Genomic DNA, 19,933 nt, shown 5'->3' with positions numbered 1-19,933 from the left:
CTTCCCAGAGGGGTGGCTGGTGGGCCGGAAGCGAGACACTGTATAGCGGTTTCCCACTGTTGCACGAAGCTTCTTCCTTGAGGCCTCAGATGAAGTCAGGGAACTTGAGTTAAACTATACCTCACTAGATGGCTTCCTGTGCCCACCTATCCAACTGTCTAGACGTTGTGTTCACTGAGGAGGGGTCCTTGGTTTCCACAGTAACTTTCCCAGGGTAGCAGGAAGCCACCTCTTGCTCCTGTGGTCAACCGCCCCCTAACTGCCGCTCTGGCCTTCCTTCCAGGAAGTACTGGACTCCCTGGTGAGCAACGTCAACATCGAGCTGCTCAATGCCCTTCGCTACCACATGGTCAACAGACGGGTCCTGACAGATGAGCTGAAACACGGCATGGCCCTCACCTCCATGTACCAGAATTCAGGCATCCAGATCCACCATTATCCCAACGGGGTAGGGAGTCCCCAGGGACCCAGCATTGCCCTGTATCCACCCTGAGCCCAGGCCCAGTCTGCACGTGGGGCTGGCTCTGGGGTGAGGTAGGCTGGAGGTCATCCCCACCTCCTGCACCTGCTTCTTCCTGGGCCCTCCGGTTCCATGGCTGTGGAACCCACATGCTACCCTGTTTTCCCCTGCTGAGGCTTCGGGCCCACCCCTCAGTAGGTGAACTGGTCATCCTCATTTCTTCTCTGCACAGATCGTGACCGTGAACTGTGCTCGGCTGCTGAAAGCCGACCACCACGCCACCAACGGTGTAGTGCACCTTATCGACAAGGTCATCTCCACCGTCACCAACAACATCCAGCAGATCATCGAGATCGAAGACACATTTGAGACCCTTCGGGTGAGGGACTGCCGTGGGAGAGGACCCAGCCTGGGGACACAGGACCTCTCAAAAGGGCCTTCTTCCGCAGGAGAAGCAGAGGGTGTCTCTTCATGGGCATTTAGGAGACATACAGTCTGTTCTTCTAAGAGCCCATGAACGCAAAGGGTCCACTCATTACTGAGTTTGACCACGAGGGAGCATCTTAATCCACTGCTGGGAAACTCCCTCTGCCCATCCTCTTCTCTGTAAGGCTGTCCTTTTGTGACTCCCCCAAAAAGTCCCGAAGTCTGTAGCACCGCAGGTCCCTTTGAGCCCTCTGCTACCTGGGCCTGCACTTCTGGGCTCCAGCAGTAAGAGGGCCCTCCCCCACTCCCCAGGGGCACTTTCCATATGCAGGACTAGAATAATGCCAGGCTTCGTGACCTTCTGGACCGTGTGTCTCCAGGGGACCCCTGTCCCAGCCACCCTCAGGTTTCCTTGGTTCCCAGACCAGCAGAGAGGTCAAGAGAGTCTGGGTTTGACCTCTGGCCTGGCTTCTACCCACTCTGCAGCCACAGAACACCATTCCTTCAGCCCTGCCCAGCATGAGTTTGCCTTCAGACTGGAGAGGCAAGCTGGCATTGCTCTTGGCAGTGGCTGCTCAGAGGAAGTGAACACAGGCTGCCCCGTCAGGGTTTTTGCCCTGATTCAAGGAGAACTTCCTGACCACAAAGGATACCAAGGGGGGGTTGCGGAGGCTCCTCCCCTGGAGATCTCCAACACACAGAGACAAACACCCTGGGGCTGGCCCAGCAGGGATGTGGCCTCAGGAAGTGGCTCTGCAGGGAACCCTGCTCTCTCAGCTCTCCCCTGCTTTCCTTCTGGGTCACTTCAAGGTCAGGGGTCTTCGAGGAAATGATATGTCCCCACAAAGTTGGTGGCACCTCTTGATTAACCATGTATAACCCGCCACTGAGTAACATCCTCTTACTGTAGGTTTGACAAATGTTCCCTCTCTTCTCCCTCCCCTTGGGGCCTCCCTACACCCATCTTTCCTTCCGCTAACACATACTTCAGTACCCGCTCCTGGCCTGGCGGTGTTCTACCTGCCAGGGGTATACAGGTGAATGAGACAGACAAATTTCTGTCCTCCGTGGCACTTTCGTTCTTCCTGAGAGACAGACCAGATGCACACGAGGTAGCCATGGACAGGGCTAGGCATTGGGGAGTCAGGGAGTGGTGAGCCGAGGGACCCCGTTGGCACTGGGTGGTCAGGGAGGGTGTCTCTGGAAGAGGTGAATTCAGATCTGAGGACTGGAGGATGAGAATGGCCAGTTACGTGAAAGGCAGGGTCGGAGCACAGCGGGCAGAGCAGAAGGCAAGGAGGGCAAAGGCTCCGGGGCAAGCATAGTAAGAAGGAGGCGGGCAGGGCCAGAACGAAGAAATGTACACAACGAGAGTATGTGGCGTGGAAGCAGCAGAGCGGCAGGGGCCAGAGCCTGCAGGGCTGCAGACGGGGCCAAGGGGTGTATCCCCAACCCTGGGGCAGCGGGAGGCCCCTTCTGCTTTTAGAAGATCCTAGGACTCCTCTGTGGAAACGGGTGATGTTATCCTTCCACTCCTGGAGCTCACAGAAGGAGCACTGCCCAGAGCTATTTAAGTATTACGCAAGGAGGACACAAGCTGAAAATTCGTACAACAGACTCAGACTCTCTTTTTGGTCTGAGGGCAGCGGTGGGGGGGGGGGGGATGGTGATGGGGGCAACGCCAAGTTGGCTACCTAGAAAAGCGATAACTATAATCAAGTCCCAGTGAAGGGATAGGCGTCAGAGAAGCCAAGAAAGGAGGAAGGGCAGAGGGAATGGCCAGGCCAAAGCCTGGGGTGGGAAGGCTGCAGGCAGAGGAAGTCATTGAGAAATGTCCAGAGTGGTGGGAGCTCAGTCCTGACGAGGTCCCCGGAGGACACCAAGAGAGGTGAGCTTTGGCGTCTTGTCATTTCTTCTAGGAGTCTGAAGCGCTTCACAGGAGGCCTGGTGAGGCGGCGCCTGCCTCTTGTCTAGAGCCTCCCAGAGCCTTCAGGCAACTCTCCTTCCTCTCCCTGCCCCGCAGGCTGCTGTGGCCGCATCTGGGCTCAACACCGTGCTGGAAGGGGATGGCCAGTTCACGCTCCTGGCCCCCACCAATGAGGCCTTCGAGAAGATCCCTGCTGAAACCTTGAACAGGATCCTGGGTGACCCAGAAGCCCTGAGAGGTGAGCACCCCTGAGTGCCGTTGGAACGGCCAGACTGAGCCCGAGGCCTGCTCTTGCACAAGATGTACAGTCCGTGCACCATCCTGTCCCATTGCTCCCATCGGGCCCTGTCTCTGCAGAGGCCAGAGCAGAGCCCTGGTCAGAGGGACAAGGAGAGAACCCAGCAGCATTTGTCTGGCAGCAGTTGTGCTGAGGAACAAGGCAGGGCTGGAGGTCCAAAGCAGGCCCTGGCCAGACTCAGAAAGAGCTAAAGATGCTCAAAACCAGAGCAAGTCTGCCAGGCGGGCAGCAGCTTGGAAGTGTGGGGAGGAGATGGCCGGTCCTGGCATCCTTAGAATGGGGCCATCATGTTGACCCTTGAACTCTTCCTGTCTGGCCAGGGACCTCGTGGATAATCCAAAATGAAATCAATAACCAGTTAGAGTTGACTTGACTTCAGAGCTGGGTCCTTCCATGCCTCCTCAGTGAGCTGCTTGGTTAGGGGCACGTTGATTATTGCTGGAGGAGAAGGAAGGACCCAGCACATGTGAGAGGGGAGGGGAGTAAAGGCCAGGCTCGGCCACTGACCCCTGCATCTCCTGCAGAGAGGAGCAGCCCCCTGGTCCTCTGTGTCCCCAAACACACTTATTACTCCCAAATACAATCTAGGGATGACTTCGTTTCCTTGGAGTCTATTCAACTCACCTTCAAACTGTGCGATTTAAAATACCTACTATATTTCAGAGGCCCGATAAGTGCAAAATGTTCTCCCTGCAGCCACGCAGGGCTGGCAAGGGCACTTTTCTGAAAGCACAGATGGGGATCCGTTGTGTCCAGATGTCACAGTGCCTCCGTGCCTGGCCTGTGGCATGAACCCAGGTCCCCAAAGGAAACGTGGTACAGGCTTGTCTGCAAGGAAGTTTAAGCCTGGTTGGCATTAAAAACAGGTCGTGGGATCTGAAGCGGTGAGCGCTATGACACAGACGCCCCCGTGGTGGTGGGCATGAGGGCGGGGGTGGGGCACGTGCTGCCAGAGGGGTCCCGAGGCTTCCCAAAGGAGCTGGGACGTGGGCGCATCTCCGCATACTGAACTTTCTATTTGGAGCTGTGTTCTCCCTTAAACTGCTTTTGTACAGAACACGTTTTCATCTTTGAAGATATCAGAACTCTTGCTGTAAGAAAAGGCAGCCGTAATTTATTCCTTTTGCACACGGGCCTTTTCCTGCTCAGTAACCCGTTTGCTGTGAGACCAGGCCCTCCGTATAGGGGTGTCACTGGCTGGCTCAAAGGCAGAGGGACAGGAGTCCAGCCTCACAGGCTCGGCTGTTTCTGGTGGCTTGGCAGAGAGGCAAGAAGCAGCCTTGGGCTGGCGTGCCTTGTTTGAAGACTGGCTTCCAGCCTTGGCCCTGCTCTCCCTCCCCATGGCCCTAGCAGGTCACCCTTACCCCACCCAGCCTTTACCTTCCTTCCCTTAGAAGCTAAATCCCCGAGACCTCGTTTCCATGGCAGCCTGCCTGTCCTTTCCCTTCCCGCCAGCCGAATGGCTTTCAAGGCCCCTGACGCTCCTGTGGGAGCCCCGTGCCTCGTGCCTCTGTAGGCCTTCTGAGCTTCCTCCTGTCCGTGACGGTGCGGTTTGGGTTCCCACGCTCAGCACAGATTGAAACTTGCCTCTGCGGTGAGACTGTAAGGGAAAGGGCCCTGGTGACCTGGGGGAGTGGCCGTCCGGGAATCTGCCCCGCCTGGTGGGGGTCACGTCCCCCGGCTGCTCCTTGCAGCTTCCTCAGGACCCCCAGCCTCTGCCCTGTCCCTGAGAGCCACTCGGACAAGGAAATAAACTCTACTTATGACTTATGGGTAGAGTGAGGGGAGTGCCAAAGACCGTGTCTGACGGAGCACCATCCCTGAGCCTGAAGACAGATCCTGGCAGCTAGTGGGCCCTTGGGTAAAATGAACAAAAACAGGTAAAATGCGCAGATAATCTAGAACTCTCATTTGCTACAGTTTCCGTCTTTCCCTATCAAATTTCAGGTTTTTCTGAAGGTCAGTAGATAAAAAGTCTGAGGGTAAACTCATTTTGAGGGTCAGACACTAATAGAATTCAGTCTCAAGTTCAGGTGCTAATAAGGGAGTCGCGAATGTTTGTTGGGTGTTGACTGTGTTGTCGGGCACTGGGCTGGGTGCGGTACATTCCGGGCTTCAGGTCCTCCTTACACCATCCCCAGGAGATGAATGCTAGGCTTATCTCGACCTGAGGAGGAAGCTGAGGCTCCCAGGGGCTCAGTGACTTGCCCAGGGCCCCACAGCAGGTAAGTGGCCAAGCTGGGATTCAGACTCAGGCAGTCTGCCTGCTGACTCGGGACAGCAGCAGGAGGAGAGGAGGCCGTGGGTAGCGCAGTCCTCAGCCTCATCTCCAGGTCTGTGTCAGAGAGAACAGAATCCTCACAGTCATGGGGGCTGTGAGCTGGCCTCTGAGATCAGCCTAGAGCCAGCACGGCCCTTAATCTGTGTCTGTTTTGGTCCCCAGACCTGCTGAACAACCACATCCTGAAGTCGGCCATGTGTGCAGAAGCCATCGTTGCAGGGATGTCCATGGAGACCCTGGAGGGCACCACCCTGGAGGTGGGCTGCAGCGGGGACATGCTCACCATCAATGGGAAGGCCATCATCTCCAATAAAGACACGCTGGCCACCAATGGTGTGATCCACTACATTGATGAGCTGCTCATCCCGGACTCAGGTGAGCCAGGCCTCCAAGGCCATGATCCTGCCAGGCCTGCTGGCCCCTCTGCCATCTGCAGTGGGGGTCCTTGGGGGAATTCAGAGATCGTGGGGGTCATTTCCTTGCAGGCACCCAGCTCACAGCCCCTCAGGGGAGAGGGCCTGTGCAGCTGGCAGGTCATGGCAAGACTGTGAAGAATCTTGAGCCGCAAGCCTAGGAGTCCAGGAGTCACTTTGGAGGCATCAGAGAGCTGTTGAAGGGAGCCGGGGAGGGATTGACTCAATCCCAGAAGCCGTTCAGGAGATCAGCCTGCTCTGGTTGGGCGCAAGGGCCATTTGCTGGCCTCTGAGCACCCGCCATCTCGCTGAGCCTGGGAGAAATGACAGAGTGGACTTTGGCTTGGGCTTTGTGCAGCAGGCTAGCCCCATTCTGGAATTCCAGGGAGGTCGGTTGCCCAGAAGTGAAGCAATTTCACAGAAGAAAACCAAACCAGAAGTGAGCTTTCTGTGGGTGTGGTCACTGGCATCATGGGACCCTCAGAAGCCACCACACAGACCACGCTGCCTTGCCGCAGGCCTTAGACGGCACCCTGGCTGAAGGCAAGGACAGAGACTGGCCTCTGCCTCCCGCTCCTCACCCCCCTGTCCTGCCCAGGGAGACCTAGGGGACCAGGGGCCTGATGACACGAGCCCGCTGTGCTGCTGCGGGGCTGAGAGGGCTGTTGACTCACGAGATGACATTCCTGCTGGCGTGCGTCATGCTGTGGGGTGGACGGAGGATCAATGAAAACAGCACTTGTAACTTTTGAACCTGCGTTCTCTTTCCTTGCAGCCAAGACGCTGTTTGAGTTGGCTGCGGAGTCTGATGTTTCCACAGCCGTTGACCTTTTCAGACAGGCTGGCCTTGGCACTCATCTCTCCGGAAAGGAGCAGTTGACCCTCCTGGCCCCCATGAATTCTGTATTCAAAGGTAACGTGGTGAGGGCAGTCCCAGGAGCGGGTCACCTCCACAGCACCCTCCTAGAGGGACAGCACCCCGCCAGCGTTAGTGCTTCCACCGGCTCACCCGAAACCTCAGGGGCTCTGCTGTAACATCTGGCAAAGCAGAGAATGCATTTGGGGGTCTGGTCTTCAAATCAATCCAATCCAAGAGTTTGCAGCTGGCCAGAGAGCGCCTTTTTATTCGCAGAATCAACCGCTCATGTGATCGGCAGAAGGTCAGAGCGAGGATACAGCTGAGCCTTGGCCGAGGGGAAGGCGGAGGACGGGGCCAAGGGGTGTCCGTGCCTCCCCCTCCCTCCACGGGCAAAACTCCAGACACCCTCGATTATCTAGACCCTCTTGTGTTTGGTTGATTTTCAGAAGATGCCAGATGTTAAGGAATATTGGCAGCCTCCCTGGATTTCTCAATCTCCCATTTTCAAGTGCAAGGAGGGTTGGGCTTCCCACTGCATTTGTCTCTCATTCTCTTCCTTTCTGGAGCATGCCTCTGGACTGAACCCACCTTCTCTTGCAGATGGAACCCCTAACATTGATGCACATACAAGGAATTTGCTTCTGAATCACATGGTTAAAGACCAGCTAGCTTCCAAGTATCTGTATCATGGACAGACCCTGGACACTCTGGGTGGCAAAAAACTGAGAGTTTTTGTTTATCGCAATGTAAGTTCTGGCTCCTGAATCATGCTCTTTCTTTGCCTCAGCTCTAAGAAATGGAAGCTGTATTAAAGAAAAAAATTTTATATATGTGGGTATGTAGCATATAGCTGACTAGGTAGGCAGTGGTCCACATCGAGCTCAGTGTGATCAACAGGGGCAGAGGGATGGAGATTTTGAATCCTTAGCTTATGCGAAGAGAAGCCTTCTGAACTGAAACACAGCTCTCCCTGGTCCCAAAGTTTCTCTTTTCCCTTCTCCTGTCTGTTTTCTATCTCCAAACTCAACGGTTACTGTGGACTCTCAGCCAGAAAGCACAGTACAACACAGGTGTATTCCTTGGGACCTGCCAGTACCAGTGACTAAAGACGGTTGTCATCTGTTAAAGTCAACAATTCAGTAGAGTTGATCTATCGATCTCATCATTGCCGATGGACCTCACGTGTACTGGGACAGTCTCATCGTGGGGCCTCTCTGTAACTCCAGTGGGGCCCAGTGGCCCTTTCTCCTTAAGGAACACTATTTTTATTTTTCCTTTCCTGGAGAAAACACGACATTTTATCCTCCCCGTAATGACCTGCTCTAGCACACATTCACTGCTCTGTGCGGTTGAAGACACCAGCGTGTGCCTGGAGCACATCAGGAGGCCTCATTAGGGTGGATGACCTATGTCTGCCCCTCTTTGGTATACAGAGCCTGTGTATCGAGAACAGCTGCATTGCTGCCCACGACAAGAGGGGGAGATATGGGACGCTCTTCACCATGGACCGAATGCTCACCCCCCCGATGGGGACTGTCATGGACATCCTGAAGGGGGACAATCGCTTCAGGTAACCCGCCTCATGCCATGGAAGACTTCTGCCAAGGGTCAGGACACTGGGTCTCAGCTATCTGTCAAGCTCCCTACTGCCTCGAGGGGTTCCATGAACACTGGCGGTGTCCTGGTGACCTTCCAGCCTGGGGATCTGGGAAGGGCGAGGCTCACGCTGGAAGCTTATGTTGAGAAGAAGGGTTATTTCTGGGACTGCAATCCCCACATCATTGGGAACAGAGAGGGGGCTGCATTTTCATATGAAGGGCAAGAAAGATACCACACTCTCATATTGAGGTCCCAAGTAAGCTGAGAGCACCCCGTTTTGAGTGTGGGATGAGTCTCAGTCGGCACAATATTTCCTTGGGGCCACTGAAGACTCCTTGCTGCTCCTTCTCAAGCTCCCTGTGTCACTTCGTTCTCTTGCCCCCTTTCTCCATTTCTGACCTGCTTGCTTACCCCTGGGTGCTGTGACACCGGAGCCAGGAGGCCCCCACCCCCTGCACTCCCCTGAATCACATCCCCAGGACCTGGTGGCTTGGCCTCTTCCTTCCTGTGCCCCCCACCCCCAGCCTCTGACCTCTGACTGTTTGATGGAGCTGAACATTTATGGAGAAAATATGCAGAATGGAGTCTTCCCTCCTTGTGCATGATGAGCAAGGGGTGAAAACCAGCAAGGGGGTTGTAAATTCTAGTTCTGGGGTCTGCCTCCCAGCAGTGGGGAGATATTTGGGAAAGTGGGTATCCCCTCCCTATCACAGGCAGGTGACATTTTCTCTGTGTGTCTCCCTAGCATGCTAGTGGCCGCCATCCAGTCTGCTGGGCTGACGGAGGTGCTCAACAGGGAAGGGGTCTACACAGTCTTTGCTCCTACAAATGAGGCCTTCCAAGCCATGCCACCAGAAGAGCTGAACAAACTCTTGGGTAAAGACCAAGCGAAGTATATTTTGCATAGTTTCTAACATGACTGGAATCGTCAGGGGACCAGCAGGAAACAGGGGGCTCATTACCAAGGGTTTGACTGAAAGGAACTTAATGGAGAGACTGCAGAAGTGTGGGCAGGAGTAACGGACCAGCAAAGGATGAGGCCACCCAGGGAAAAGTGTTTCCCACCACAGGCCCGGGGCTGGGGAAGGCCAGGGGGAGGAGGGAACAGGGGGAACCGGAGCTCAGGGGAGGGGCACAGGACAGCAACCAGAGCCCACATGCAGCTGCGGGCAGAGCCAAGACAAGGGGGCCAGGAGTCCTTCAGCCTCCCTCTCCTCCCACAGGCCCATTGCGTGGGCCTCCTGTCAGCCATGAGAAGGTGGCAAGGGACCCTGGATGGCGTGCGTCACAGCGGTCAGTCTCCCTGGGTACCATGCAAGGCAGAGAAGAGTAGAGAGACACTGAGTGGGTAACAACGAGCCCCGTCACTGAGACATGTCTTCCCCGTGAGAACCTGTGAGGACAGCCATAATGAAGCCATTTACCTGTGTGAAATGTCCCTCAGGGCCAACGCTTTACCAGAGAAGCTCTTCCTGGCCCTGAGAAATTTAGCTGAGGGTGTTTGAGAGATAACCCCAGTGCTTAAGGGCTTAGATTCCTGGAGCACCTAAAAGCAGTTTTAATTCCTGGCTCTGGCATTCACCAGGTGAGTTATGTCTAGCAAGTCCTTCAACCTCTCAGAGCTTCCGTTTTCCCATTAGAAAAATGAGGGAGCCTTGCTGTGTGGAGTGTGGAGTCAATGAGGTGTTGCCGGCAGTGCTGGGCACACGTCCTCCCCCGGTGATGGCTGCAGTGACGGGGTTCAGGGTGCAGGTGTCGTGTGGAGCTCTGGTGCTCGCCTGTGGGCACACTTGGGCCCTCCCACAAAGGTGAGCCTGAGGAGGAGGAGGGAAGCTAGAGAAGAAGAGGAGGAGGAAGGTCCTGGGCCACCCTCTGGGCATGCCTCATCTACACCTTCCTTCCAGCCCCAGGGCAGGAAGGAACTTTCCATTCAGAAAGTTCAGGCTGCAGGCAGCTGCTGGCCGAACTTGTGTCCTGTTTAATAGTCTTGATTGCAAACGAATGCCTGTGTCTTTGATGCTGACGTATGTTCCTGAGAAAAGGAGAGAAGTTCATTCTGAACGTAAACTTTCCAGCCTCTCCTGGCCCAGCAGGAGTGGAATGTTCCCCAGATGGCCGTGAGCCTGCTCGCTTCCCTCTCATTTTCAGTTGTGCAGGAGGAGGCTTGGACAAAACTTCCCACATGTGCCCTCTGCCAGGCCTGCAGGCAGGAAAAGACCCCCAGTGCTCCTGGGGGATAGAGGGCCAGCCAGGCGCAAGAGGTCAATCCAGGTATTAGATGTCTTGGAAGAAGGAGGCCCCCTGCCCTGGGGGCTGGTATGGTTCATTGCTTCCAGGCGGGATTTCTATAGAATGGGAATTCCCATCTGCCAAGTTGTGAGGTGTTTGGAAACCACATGGTACCTGGTGGCTCCATTCCGCGGCACTAATGTGGATTTGTCTGTACCTAAGTGAACTCTCCAAAATGCATTCAAAACTTCCTCCGCTCTTAGTTTCAAGATGCTAGAAATAGGCATCCAGAAGCCCTGGGGGACATCTAGCCACTTGGCTGGGAATGTGAGTATCAGGGCAGCCGTGATGGAAATGAGAGGACAGCTGGCAACTCGAAGAATTGCCTCCCACACTTAATTTGGAAAATGCCTGTGCACCTTTATGAGCAATCGGATGGTCTCCCCAGTTGGTGGAGAAGCTGATGTGGGCTGGAAGGAATGCCGAGACGTGAAGGGAGGGATGCTGCGGAGGGAATGCCCCCCTTAGCCCTGACCTCATCGGCTCCACGGCCCCCCCAGACGGCAGCTGTTGAGTCTTTTAAGTTCTCCCTGCAGGAAACGGCTGCCCCAGAATATGCATTTGAGGGCAGAATGTGTAAATATTTCACTACTGTGTTATAACCGTCGGGAGCCACGCTGATGATGAAATGTCCCAGATGCCGGTGCTGGAAAGGTTCCTGACTTTCCAAGCAAATATTTAGCTCATGGAAAAATGAGTCATACTCACAGAGGAGTATGGATTAACTCCTTCTCGGCAGCACAGAGAGCTCTTGCTTAACCCAGCCGTTCCCGCCCTCCCCACTACAGAGGCAGATTCACGGCCACAGATGTGTGCCTCTGTCCCCAGAGCCTCCGGCAGGCAGCCCATCAATGGGCCGAGCACAGCCACCGTGTGCTCCTCACCTGGTCGCAGAGTTCTACGTCTCAGCCATCACCGCTTGCCTCCCCTCCCGGTCCTTCTAGATGGCGGAGCTGGTTACCAGGCTTACAAGGAACTCTGCTCTCCCTTCTTTCCCACAAACCTGCAGGCAATGCCAAGGAGCTGGCCAACATCCTGAAATACCACATTGGCGACGAGATCCTGGTCAGCGGGGGCATCGGGGCCCTGGTACGGCTGAAGTCTCTCCAGGGGGACAAGCTAGAAGTCAGCTCGGTGAGTGTGCCTGAGAACTAGGCGGCCAGCTGTGCACGCTGGGACCCCAGGGCACCTCCCAACCCCTGGGCCAGGGTCACACATAAACACACACACACAAATACATACACACACACACACATACACACATAGAGTCTCGAAGGTGCACCTTGGATCTCTGAGGACATTCTGCCCAAAAACAGAAAAGAGAAAAGGGTTTTCGGGGAAATCAGGCGAGATGGTGCTTAGACACAAATAGAAACGTCTAGATTTGCTGGGGAATCAAGCGTCTGACTGGCATAGGGGAGAGGCCGGTAGGTCTTCCTTCCCTTAAGAAGATAATGGGCAATTACTCATGCATCTTGAGGGATCAATCCCCAGCCCCCTTCTCACCCCATCCCTTCAAATCTGGGGCTCACCAAGCCCCACCATGACCCAGACTGTCCCTAGCGGCTTTTTCTTCAGATGCGCGGTCGCGAGCTGCCCCTGGCTCTGCACCTTGATGACACGTGTTCCACTTTGAAGCTGCCTGAGGGGACATCCTCACTGGAGAGAGAGAACAGATGGGCAGCCAAGCTCAGTGAAGCTGCCTGTAGCCTGCCTGGCTGTACCAGCCAAGGTCACTGGACTTCCCTGTGGAGCCACCCATCTTCCAGAATATGGCTAGCCCAGCCTCGGTGCCGGGCCCCTCTCTCCTGACCTTCAGCCATCCCTTTGCTTACCACTTTCCCTCTGGAGCCTGAGGATGCAAGGAGGGAGACAGAACATGAGGACTTGTTGACTCCTACTTTGGGGGGTTGGGGTCCCATCACTGCCTTCCGTTCCCCCTTCCCCTTTGGGTCTGACCATGAGTTGTTCAGGAAGGACTGAGGTAGACACCTGGGTGCATTTCCTGTAAGAAAGGTGGGCCACTGAGGACAAGTGGAAGGAGCCCTACACTGGGGCTGGAGGCTTGGCTTCTGTTCCCCGCCATCTCACCTACTTAGCTTAAAGGAGACCCCAGGCCCATCCTGGGTCTTGGTTCCTTTTTCTGCTAAGTGGGGTGGTAACATCTCCCCCTCTTCAGCCCACAGTGCTGAGAGGACAGCGTGACAGCGTGGGGCGCTCTTCTGTAGATGACTCTGCACTTGAGCCACATGCCGATGTTAGAACGTGGCCACCGAGCTAAAGGCGTGTGGCTGGCAGAGGCCGTTCCATTCCCCAGCGTATCCCTCACGTCTAACACATGATCTGGCCTCTGGGAGCACTCAGGAAATTCACACTGAGTGAGCAAGATCCATGCGGTCTGTGTCGTCTCTTTTTCTCCCAGAAAAACAACATCGTGAATGTCAATAAGGAGCCAGTTGCGGAAGCTGACATCATGGCCACCAACGGCGTGGTCTACGCCATCTCCAGCGTCCTGCAGCCTCCAGGTAAGGTCCTAATCTAGCCCATCCCCCCTCAGCCTGCAGCTGACCCTTCTGCACGCATGGCAGCTGGTGCTTGACAGGAAAACGAAAGATAAGAGCACGGGACATGCCACCCAGGGCCTCCATGGATGGTATCGCTGGAGCTGATTGAAAAGTGAATTAGGGAGTGTGGGTTTCCACTGTGCTGCACTAGAAACTAGAAGACACGTTTCTTTTTGCTGAATTGCCTGTCTTAGCCCCTCTTAGACACAGCGCACTTATTTGTCACCCATGGATGTGGTGAACGTGACTCCCAGCCCACATGTCTTATGCCATCGTGCCTGATGGGAATTCTCTTTACCTCCAGCAAGATTGAACTTGGGTCCAGCCTCCGTCTGCACTGTACACTCACCTTTCTTTGCGTTCTTTCCCCATGGGCCACATTCCACTGTGAACTAGAGAAAGTTATGAAGGAAAAAATCCATGGGAGAACGTGAACCAGCAAGCCCAACAGTGCCCCTCAGTCCTGCTTGCTGTCAGTGCTGTGCTAAGAGCTTTGCTCTCACCAGTCTTGCATCTTCTTTTGTCTCCAGCCATCAAACCTCAGGAGCGAGGGGATGAACTTGCAGACTCTGCACTTGAAATCTTCAAACAGGCATCAGCATATTCCAGGGTGAGATGCCTCTAGGTTTGCCTGTGGTCTGAGCAGCCGTGGGTCCTCTGCTTGGGCCCATTCAGGGGGCTCTCCGGGTTCCTGTCTTCCTTCCTTGTGCTTTCCCAGGACTCTGTGAAACTTCTCCCCTCTTCCATACAGGCATCCTTAGCACTGGCCTGAGTGGAGTTCTGAGGAAAGAGCCCAGGCAGCCCCTATTTCCTTTGTGAGCAAATGCTGGGGCCTTTAAACTGAGGTCTCTGACCCTCATTCCATGGGTAAGCCACTGCTGGTGAGGACAGATAAAGCTCTGGAATTCATCTGTCCAAGGAAGGCCACCCATCCCGAATTCACCTTACCGGGCCTTGCCTGGCCTGAGCCTGGACCTCTAAATCCCCTTCTGTTTTTCATGGCATGGCCTGTCTTGGGGAAAGCTGGGGCTCTCTGAGCCAGTGGTGTGGGATCTGGATACAGGGCAGGTGTTGGGGGAACCTCCCTTCCTTGCCTCAGCTCTGCTTCCGATTTTTCCGGTGCTTCTCTTTCTGCTCCCCAGCTTGCCCGGGGCCTAGAAGCCCCACTCAGTCTCCTTTGCTGCTTTGCATGAGGTGGAGCCCTTCAGGAACCTGAGCACCTTATAGAAAGTTTGCCTTTCGAGAGAAGCTGCTGGAGGTGTTGTTACCCAGAGTCCTGGAGCTGGAATGTGTCCTTTACTTTTGGACAGAGGTTTTCTTCATGACCCTTGAGAAGGGTACTTGGCCTTGAGCTCCTACTCTCGAGGGCCACCCACTATGCTGCCCCAGCTCCCCAAACTCTAGGCTGCACTCTCGGTGGAAGCCTGGCTTTGGGGTCTCCCAGAAATATCTATCCCAGACTCTACTTGGTTGGGGCTTACACTGTGTTTGGGGCTGCCAAGACCACCTGAGGGCCCTCTAGGACCCAGTAGCTACACACTCGCCTTCCTCTTCCTCACCCCCAGCATTTTTTCTGAGTAAGGGTAGCCATGGGGCCACGAGCAGGGGCAGGTACAACTTTCATTAGAAACCTGACACTTGGTGTTTTCTTTCAGGCCACCCGGACCTCTGTGAAACTAGGTAAGTCTGGCCTGGGTTTAAAGTCCTCTGTACAGGTGCTCGGGCCTTCCCCCCTGAGCAGGCACAAACCTGCCATCCGCTGTATATAGATGAGAATGTCATGGTGCAATAAAACAAGCATGGTCTTTGGGGTCAGACGCAGAACACACAGTTCCCATCTCTGTGAGGTGGAGATACTAAGAGCACCAGCCTTTGAAGGTTGCTGTGAGTTTTTGGCTTTGGGAACCTGGGAATATTGCATGTGCCATTAGCAGGGGCACATGGTGGTTTAGGTCAAAGCTGGTAGATGGCAGAAGTCCCAGTTCCCATTACATCATGGACCGAGACATCACGATCTTTGTTCCATTGTGGAGTAAGACAGGACGTCTCCCAAACCAAAAAGCAGGGGGGCAGGGGAGGGTAGCAGGCGGAGGCCCTGCTGGCCCTGCGCGTGGCTTTGTCCTAGACAGATACGCATCCTTTCCACTTAGGAAACTTCTCTCTTCCAGCCCCCGTGTATCAGCGGTTATTAGAGAGGATGAAACATTAGCGCGGAGGACGTGGGAAGAACGCACATCGGCAGCTCACCGCCACTTTCTCTGAGTTTACCAAAGAGACTGAATGTTTCTGAAACCAAATATCACACTTCAGTGTACCTGGGCTGCACCAGAATGAGATCTGAGCCCTGGGTGGGTGGAGGGAGGAGGGAAAGAGATGTCTTTCCCCCCCCCCCCCAAACATGGCTTGTTAACCCACTGCTTGTGGAGACCTGGATGTCCCTGCCCGATAGTTGCTTCTGAAAAGGACCTGTCCTGAATGTGGACTTTCCCGCCTGTGCCAAGTGCTCTGAAAAAGGGGGCTGAAGTTTTGTGGCACTCACAGAATCCAGCATCATGGGGGTGGGGGGGGGGGGAGTCCTGGCACAGTTTTTGTAAAGCTCTTTCACAACTGGAGAAATGGCATCGTTATAAGCTATGAGTTGAATCGCTCTGTCAGACATGTCTTGTGCCTGCACGCAGCTTGGACGCTTCTTGGTGGCCCTGTCCAGGTAGGAAAAGGAGGGGAGAGAGAGAGAGATGGCATGCAGAGCCCAGGATTTCCCAGGTGTGGCAGAGCCATCGTGTGTTTGTAATAATAAAACTAAAGAAACGTATTCCTGTGTGGACGGGAAGCGCGGGCCGGCCTGGGTATTCACCAGGTCGGGGGGCTGTCTGCTTCTTGGGGCTGTGCTGGTCCTTTCCGTGGAGATTGCACCCAGGAGTAGCGAGCGTGACAAGGAGCCCCGAGGGGATGGTCTGTGGGACATGCTCTGTCTTTGTCGAACTCATTTTCCTTTCAGCCTCTATGGGTCCTGGGGGTTCGAGTCCTCTGTGTTCCCTTGCCTCTTCTTGTTGGCCGGAAGTCCCCATCCCCCATCCAGCCTTGTGACCCCTGCCTTGGTGTTGGACTTTTGAATGCTCGGCACTACCCTGTGGAGAGGTTCCTGCATGGTCCCATTATACAGATGAGGAGGCCGAGGCTCAGGAAAGGGACAGGCCCTGGGAGCACAGCAGATAGCTGAGCCGGGACCGGCACCCAAGCATTCTGCCTCCCGGGGACCACCATTTGGCATGGGAGTCTGTCGAGGTTTTCCAGGCCCATACCCCCTGTGCCAACCCTCACACAAATCCTTTCCCTGGCTCCTTTGGTCTTCTCCATTTTGAAATATCCTCAGCACTGACAGCCTAGTGCAGCCAGAGCATCACCACCCTGCCTGTGTGGCCTTAAACTGTCAGGGCCTGTTCCCAGAATGGTCCCAGGGGGCTGACCAGAGCATCTCCATCTGAGGTCCATCCTGCAGAAGAAACAAGATGATTCCCACAAGATGCCTAGCATAGCATTAGGTATCCTGATTTCTATCCCGCTATCTGGGGTTGCTCAGGATCCGTGCAGCTGAGAGCCCTTTTTTGATGTCTGCCAAAGAGAGCCCCCTTACCTGGGGACAGGTCATTTTACCTCCAGGACCTGGAGACCGACACAGAACTCAGCACCATGGTTGGGGACAGCGGTGGCAGCCCAGATGGAGCCCGTCCCGCTGAGTCTGGGGCAGACAGACACTACCTGTCATACCTACAGCCACTCATCCACCACTCCACAGCCCTCCTCGGTCCCTCCACAAATATCTGTGTGAGGCCTCAGTCTCGTGAAGCGTCCGTGCTCATGGGGAAGGGAGCTGCGCATTGGATAATGGTACTGTGGCCTGCGCTTCCGTGACAGATGAGGAAGAATCTGCGGAAGTAGGGATGGAGGAAGAGATGCTGGGAGCTCTTGGAAGTGAGGGGGGATGAGAGCAGGTGTAGGAGCTCTCCTGGAGGTGAAGGGCTCGGGGAGGGGTGTCCTGAGAGGTGACAGTTAGCCTTCTGCAGCTCCCCGTCCTGCTCCACGGCTCTGCCCTGCTCACCCAGCCCCAGGGGCCGTGCTGGCTGGGCTGCCAGTGACGGCTAGTTCTTACTGGATATGCTGCCTCCATACTTGATTTAAGCACCCGAAATGCACAGCCCGGACTGACCAAGAAAACACCAGAATCCTAAGAAGCGGTTAGGATCACTTTTAAAGATCCCTTCATTTAAAATAAAAACCAACACAAGTTCCTTAAAAATGCCCAGGCCCCTCCCTCTGTGCCTGTGATCGCTGCCCGGCCTCCATCCCAGCCTCCCTGGCAAGGAAGGTTTCCTTGCTGAAAAAGTGGAGTGTCCTTCCTACATACTGAGCACCACACACAGCCTGGTCCTGCCTTCCCTTCCCAGCCAAAAAAGATAAAGCTCTCTTTTTTGGGTCCTGATACCCCTCACCCCCACCTATGTTGTTCTTGGAGACCCCAGGCTAAGGATTGGGGGCTCCTATCTGGGAACGGATGCCCAGGGCTGGATGTTTGGGGGGACTGCTGGAGGGAGGTGTGCACCTGCCCTGTGTTCCCCTCCGACAGAAGGCCAGAGGGCAGCCCAACCAGGAGGTTGCTTAGTGCTGGGCTGACCCCTGCCCCTTGGGCCCCAGTGAGGAAAAGGAAAGAGTGGGAGGAAGGCCAAGCATTTTGCTAGTTCCCTTCTCTCTCTGCTGTCACTAGGCAGCTGGCAGGCCTTCGGGGTAGAGAGCACTGGAAAGACCCTGAGCACAGGGGCCCTGGCAGGGGAAATTTCCCTCTCTGCTTGAAGCCATAATTCAGTGTCATGGTCTGAGAAGAGCTGCCCGGAATACTGTGCTCAGAAAACTTTCCAAAGCCAGGAGAGAAGGCCATGGAATGAGGGATGGGCCCAGCGCCCTCTCCCGAGAAGTCAAATGAGGCCACTTCTGGCCATGCCTGCCTGGCAAAGAAAGAAACATCTTCTCTGTGGGATCCTGTGACCAAACCTGGAACCAAGGTGGTTCAGGGAAGTGCACACACTCCCAAGTGCTTACACACTCACATGTACACACTCTCACACCGTCACACATTTACACTCACACCCCTCCCCCCTACACACACCCATCTGCAGGCCTGAAGGGACTAAAGGACCCCAGACAGAGCCTCAGGCACAACTAACCTCTTGGTGGGGAGAGGACTCTGGGACCTGGGGAAGGGGTCCTTGTTGCTCCCCAGGAACCTTCAGGCTGTGGTCTCAGGCCTATGGGAGATGGCCACACAGACCATCCAGAGCAGGAGGCTGTCCCATCCGGAAGCTCTTATCGATGAGAGAGACAATGGAGTGAGCACCCTGAAGAACGCGGGGGGCCAGGGAGAGGGCTCTGGGTGGAAAGAACAGTATGTCCTGATCACATTTTCATTGTGGTAAAATATACACAGCAGGGAATTTACCTTTTTAATCATTTTTTAAAAAGATTGTTCATTTATTTGAGAGAGAGAGAGAAAGAGAGCAAGCACACATGAGTGGGGGGAGGGGCAGAGGGGAGACTCTCAAGCAGACTCTGCGCTGAGTGGGGAGCCCGATGGAGGGCTGGATCCCATGACCCACAAGATCACAACCTGAGCGGAAACCAAGAGCCAGACACACAACTGACTGAGCCACGCAGGTTCTTCTTTCCAACCATTTTAATAAAAATGTGTAGTTCTGTGGCATCAAGTACATTCCCATTGTAGTGCGATCATCTCCAGGATTCTTTTCATCTCATTGGGTGAAACTGAAACCCACTAAACACGAGCTCTGCATTCTCCTTCCCCCTGCTCACCCCCTCCCCCGGGCCTTGGTCATCTCTGTTTGACCTTCTGTCCCTATGAATTTGACCACTCTAGGTACCTCATTTAAATGGAATCGTACAGTACTTGTTCTTGGGTGACTGGTTTTTTTGCCTTAGGACACTTTCTGGGTTCGTCCACGTGATGGCATGTGTGCGAATGTCCTTCTTTTTCAAGGCTGAGGAATCTTCCATTGCTCATACGCCACATTCATCCATTGATGGAGGATGGGTTACTCCCACCCGCAGGCTATTGTGGATAACACCACTATGAACATGGGTGTACAAATATTTGAGTCCATTTTCAATTATTTGGGGTATATACCCAAAAAAAGAATTGCTGGATCGTATCGTAATCCCATCTTTAATTTTTTGAGGAAATGGGGCTCCTGGGTGTCTCGGTCAGTTGAGCACCTGACTCTGGATTTGGGTTCAGGTCGTGATCTCAGGGTCCTGGGACGGAGCCCCAGTGTTGGTGTCTGTGCTCAGCAGGGAGAAGCCTCCTTGTCCCTCTCCTCCTGCCCCTCCTCCCACTCCCGGGCACATGCATGCACGTGCTCTCTCTTTCTTTCTCAAATAAATAAAATCTTTAAAGTTTTGAGCAATTGCTATACCGCTTCCACAGTGGTTGTGCTATTTTACTTCCCACAAACAGTGCACAGGGGTTCAGTTTCTCCATGTCATTCTTGCCTTGCTGTTTTCTGTTTTTATAAAACCCATTCTAATGGATGTGGTTTTGATTTCATTTCATTCCCTAATTATGAGCAACTTTGAGCATCTTTTCATGTGGTTATCAGCCCTTTGTATTTCTTTGGAGAAATATTTATTCAAGTCTTTGCCCAATTTTGAATTAGGTTATTGGCTTCTTGAATGTTACTGAAATTCTTTATATATTCTGGATATTAATCTTTGATGAAATATATGATTTGCAAATATTTTCTCCCTTTCT

The 19,933-nt window shown here is 54.4% G+C and overlaps 1 protein-coding gene across 1 annotated transcript in view; it reads left to right on the top strand.

The window, feature by feature from the left end:
* TGFBI (transforming growth factor beta induced) overlaps window positions 1-15,928 on the top strand; it is a 32,477-nt gene extending 16,549 nt beyond the window's left edge. Inside the window, exons 5-17 of the mRNA XM_032336647.1 lie at window positions 284-448; window positions 693-839; window positions 2,910-3,051; window positions 5,555-5,767; window positions 6,581-6,718; window positions 7,265-7,410; window positions 8,098-8,234; window positions 9,009-9,139; window positions 11,562-11,686; window positions 12,975-13,077; window positions 13,647-13,726; window positions 14,772-14,796; window positions 15,285-15,928. Of these exons, the coding sequence (XP_032192538.1) occupies window positions 284-448; window positions 693-839; window positions 2,910-3,051; window positions 5,555-5,767; window positions 6,581-6,718; window positions 7,265-7,410; window positions 8,098-8,234; window positions 9,009-9,139; window positions 11,562-11,686; window positions 12,975-13,077; window positions 13,647-13,726; window positions 14,772-14,796; window positions 15,285-15,325 (1,593 nt within the window). The 3' untranslated portion in view covers window positions 15,326-15,928. The remainder of the gene's footprint in view (window positions 1-283; window positions 449-692; window positions 840-2,909; window positions 3,052-5,554; window positions 5,768-6,580; window positions 6,719-7,264; window positions 7,411-8,097; window positions 8,235-9,008; window positions 9,140-11,561; window positions 11,687-12,974; window positions 13,078-13,646; window positions 13,727-14,771; window positions 14,797-15,284) is intronic.
* The last annotated feature ends 4,005 nt before the right edge of the window (window positions 15,929-19,933 follow it).

Source organism: Mustela erminea, chromosome 3, assembly GCF_009829155.1.
Source record: "Mustela erminea isolate mMusErm1 chromosome 3, mMusErm1.Pri, whole genome shotgun sequence".
Classification (NCBI taxonomy): Eukaryota; Metazoa; Chordata; class Mammalia; order Carnivora; family Mustelidae; genus Mustela; species Mustela erminea.
Note: the sequence above shows the minus strand (reverse complement) of the source record. Positions and strands in the feature narration are given on the sequence as shown.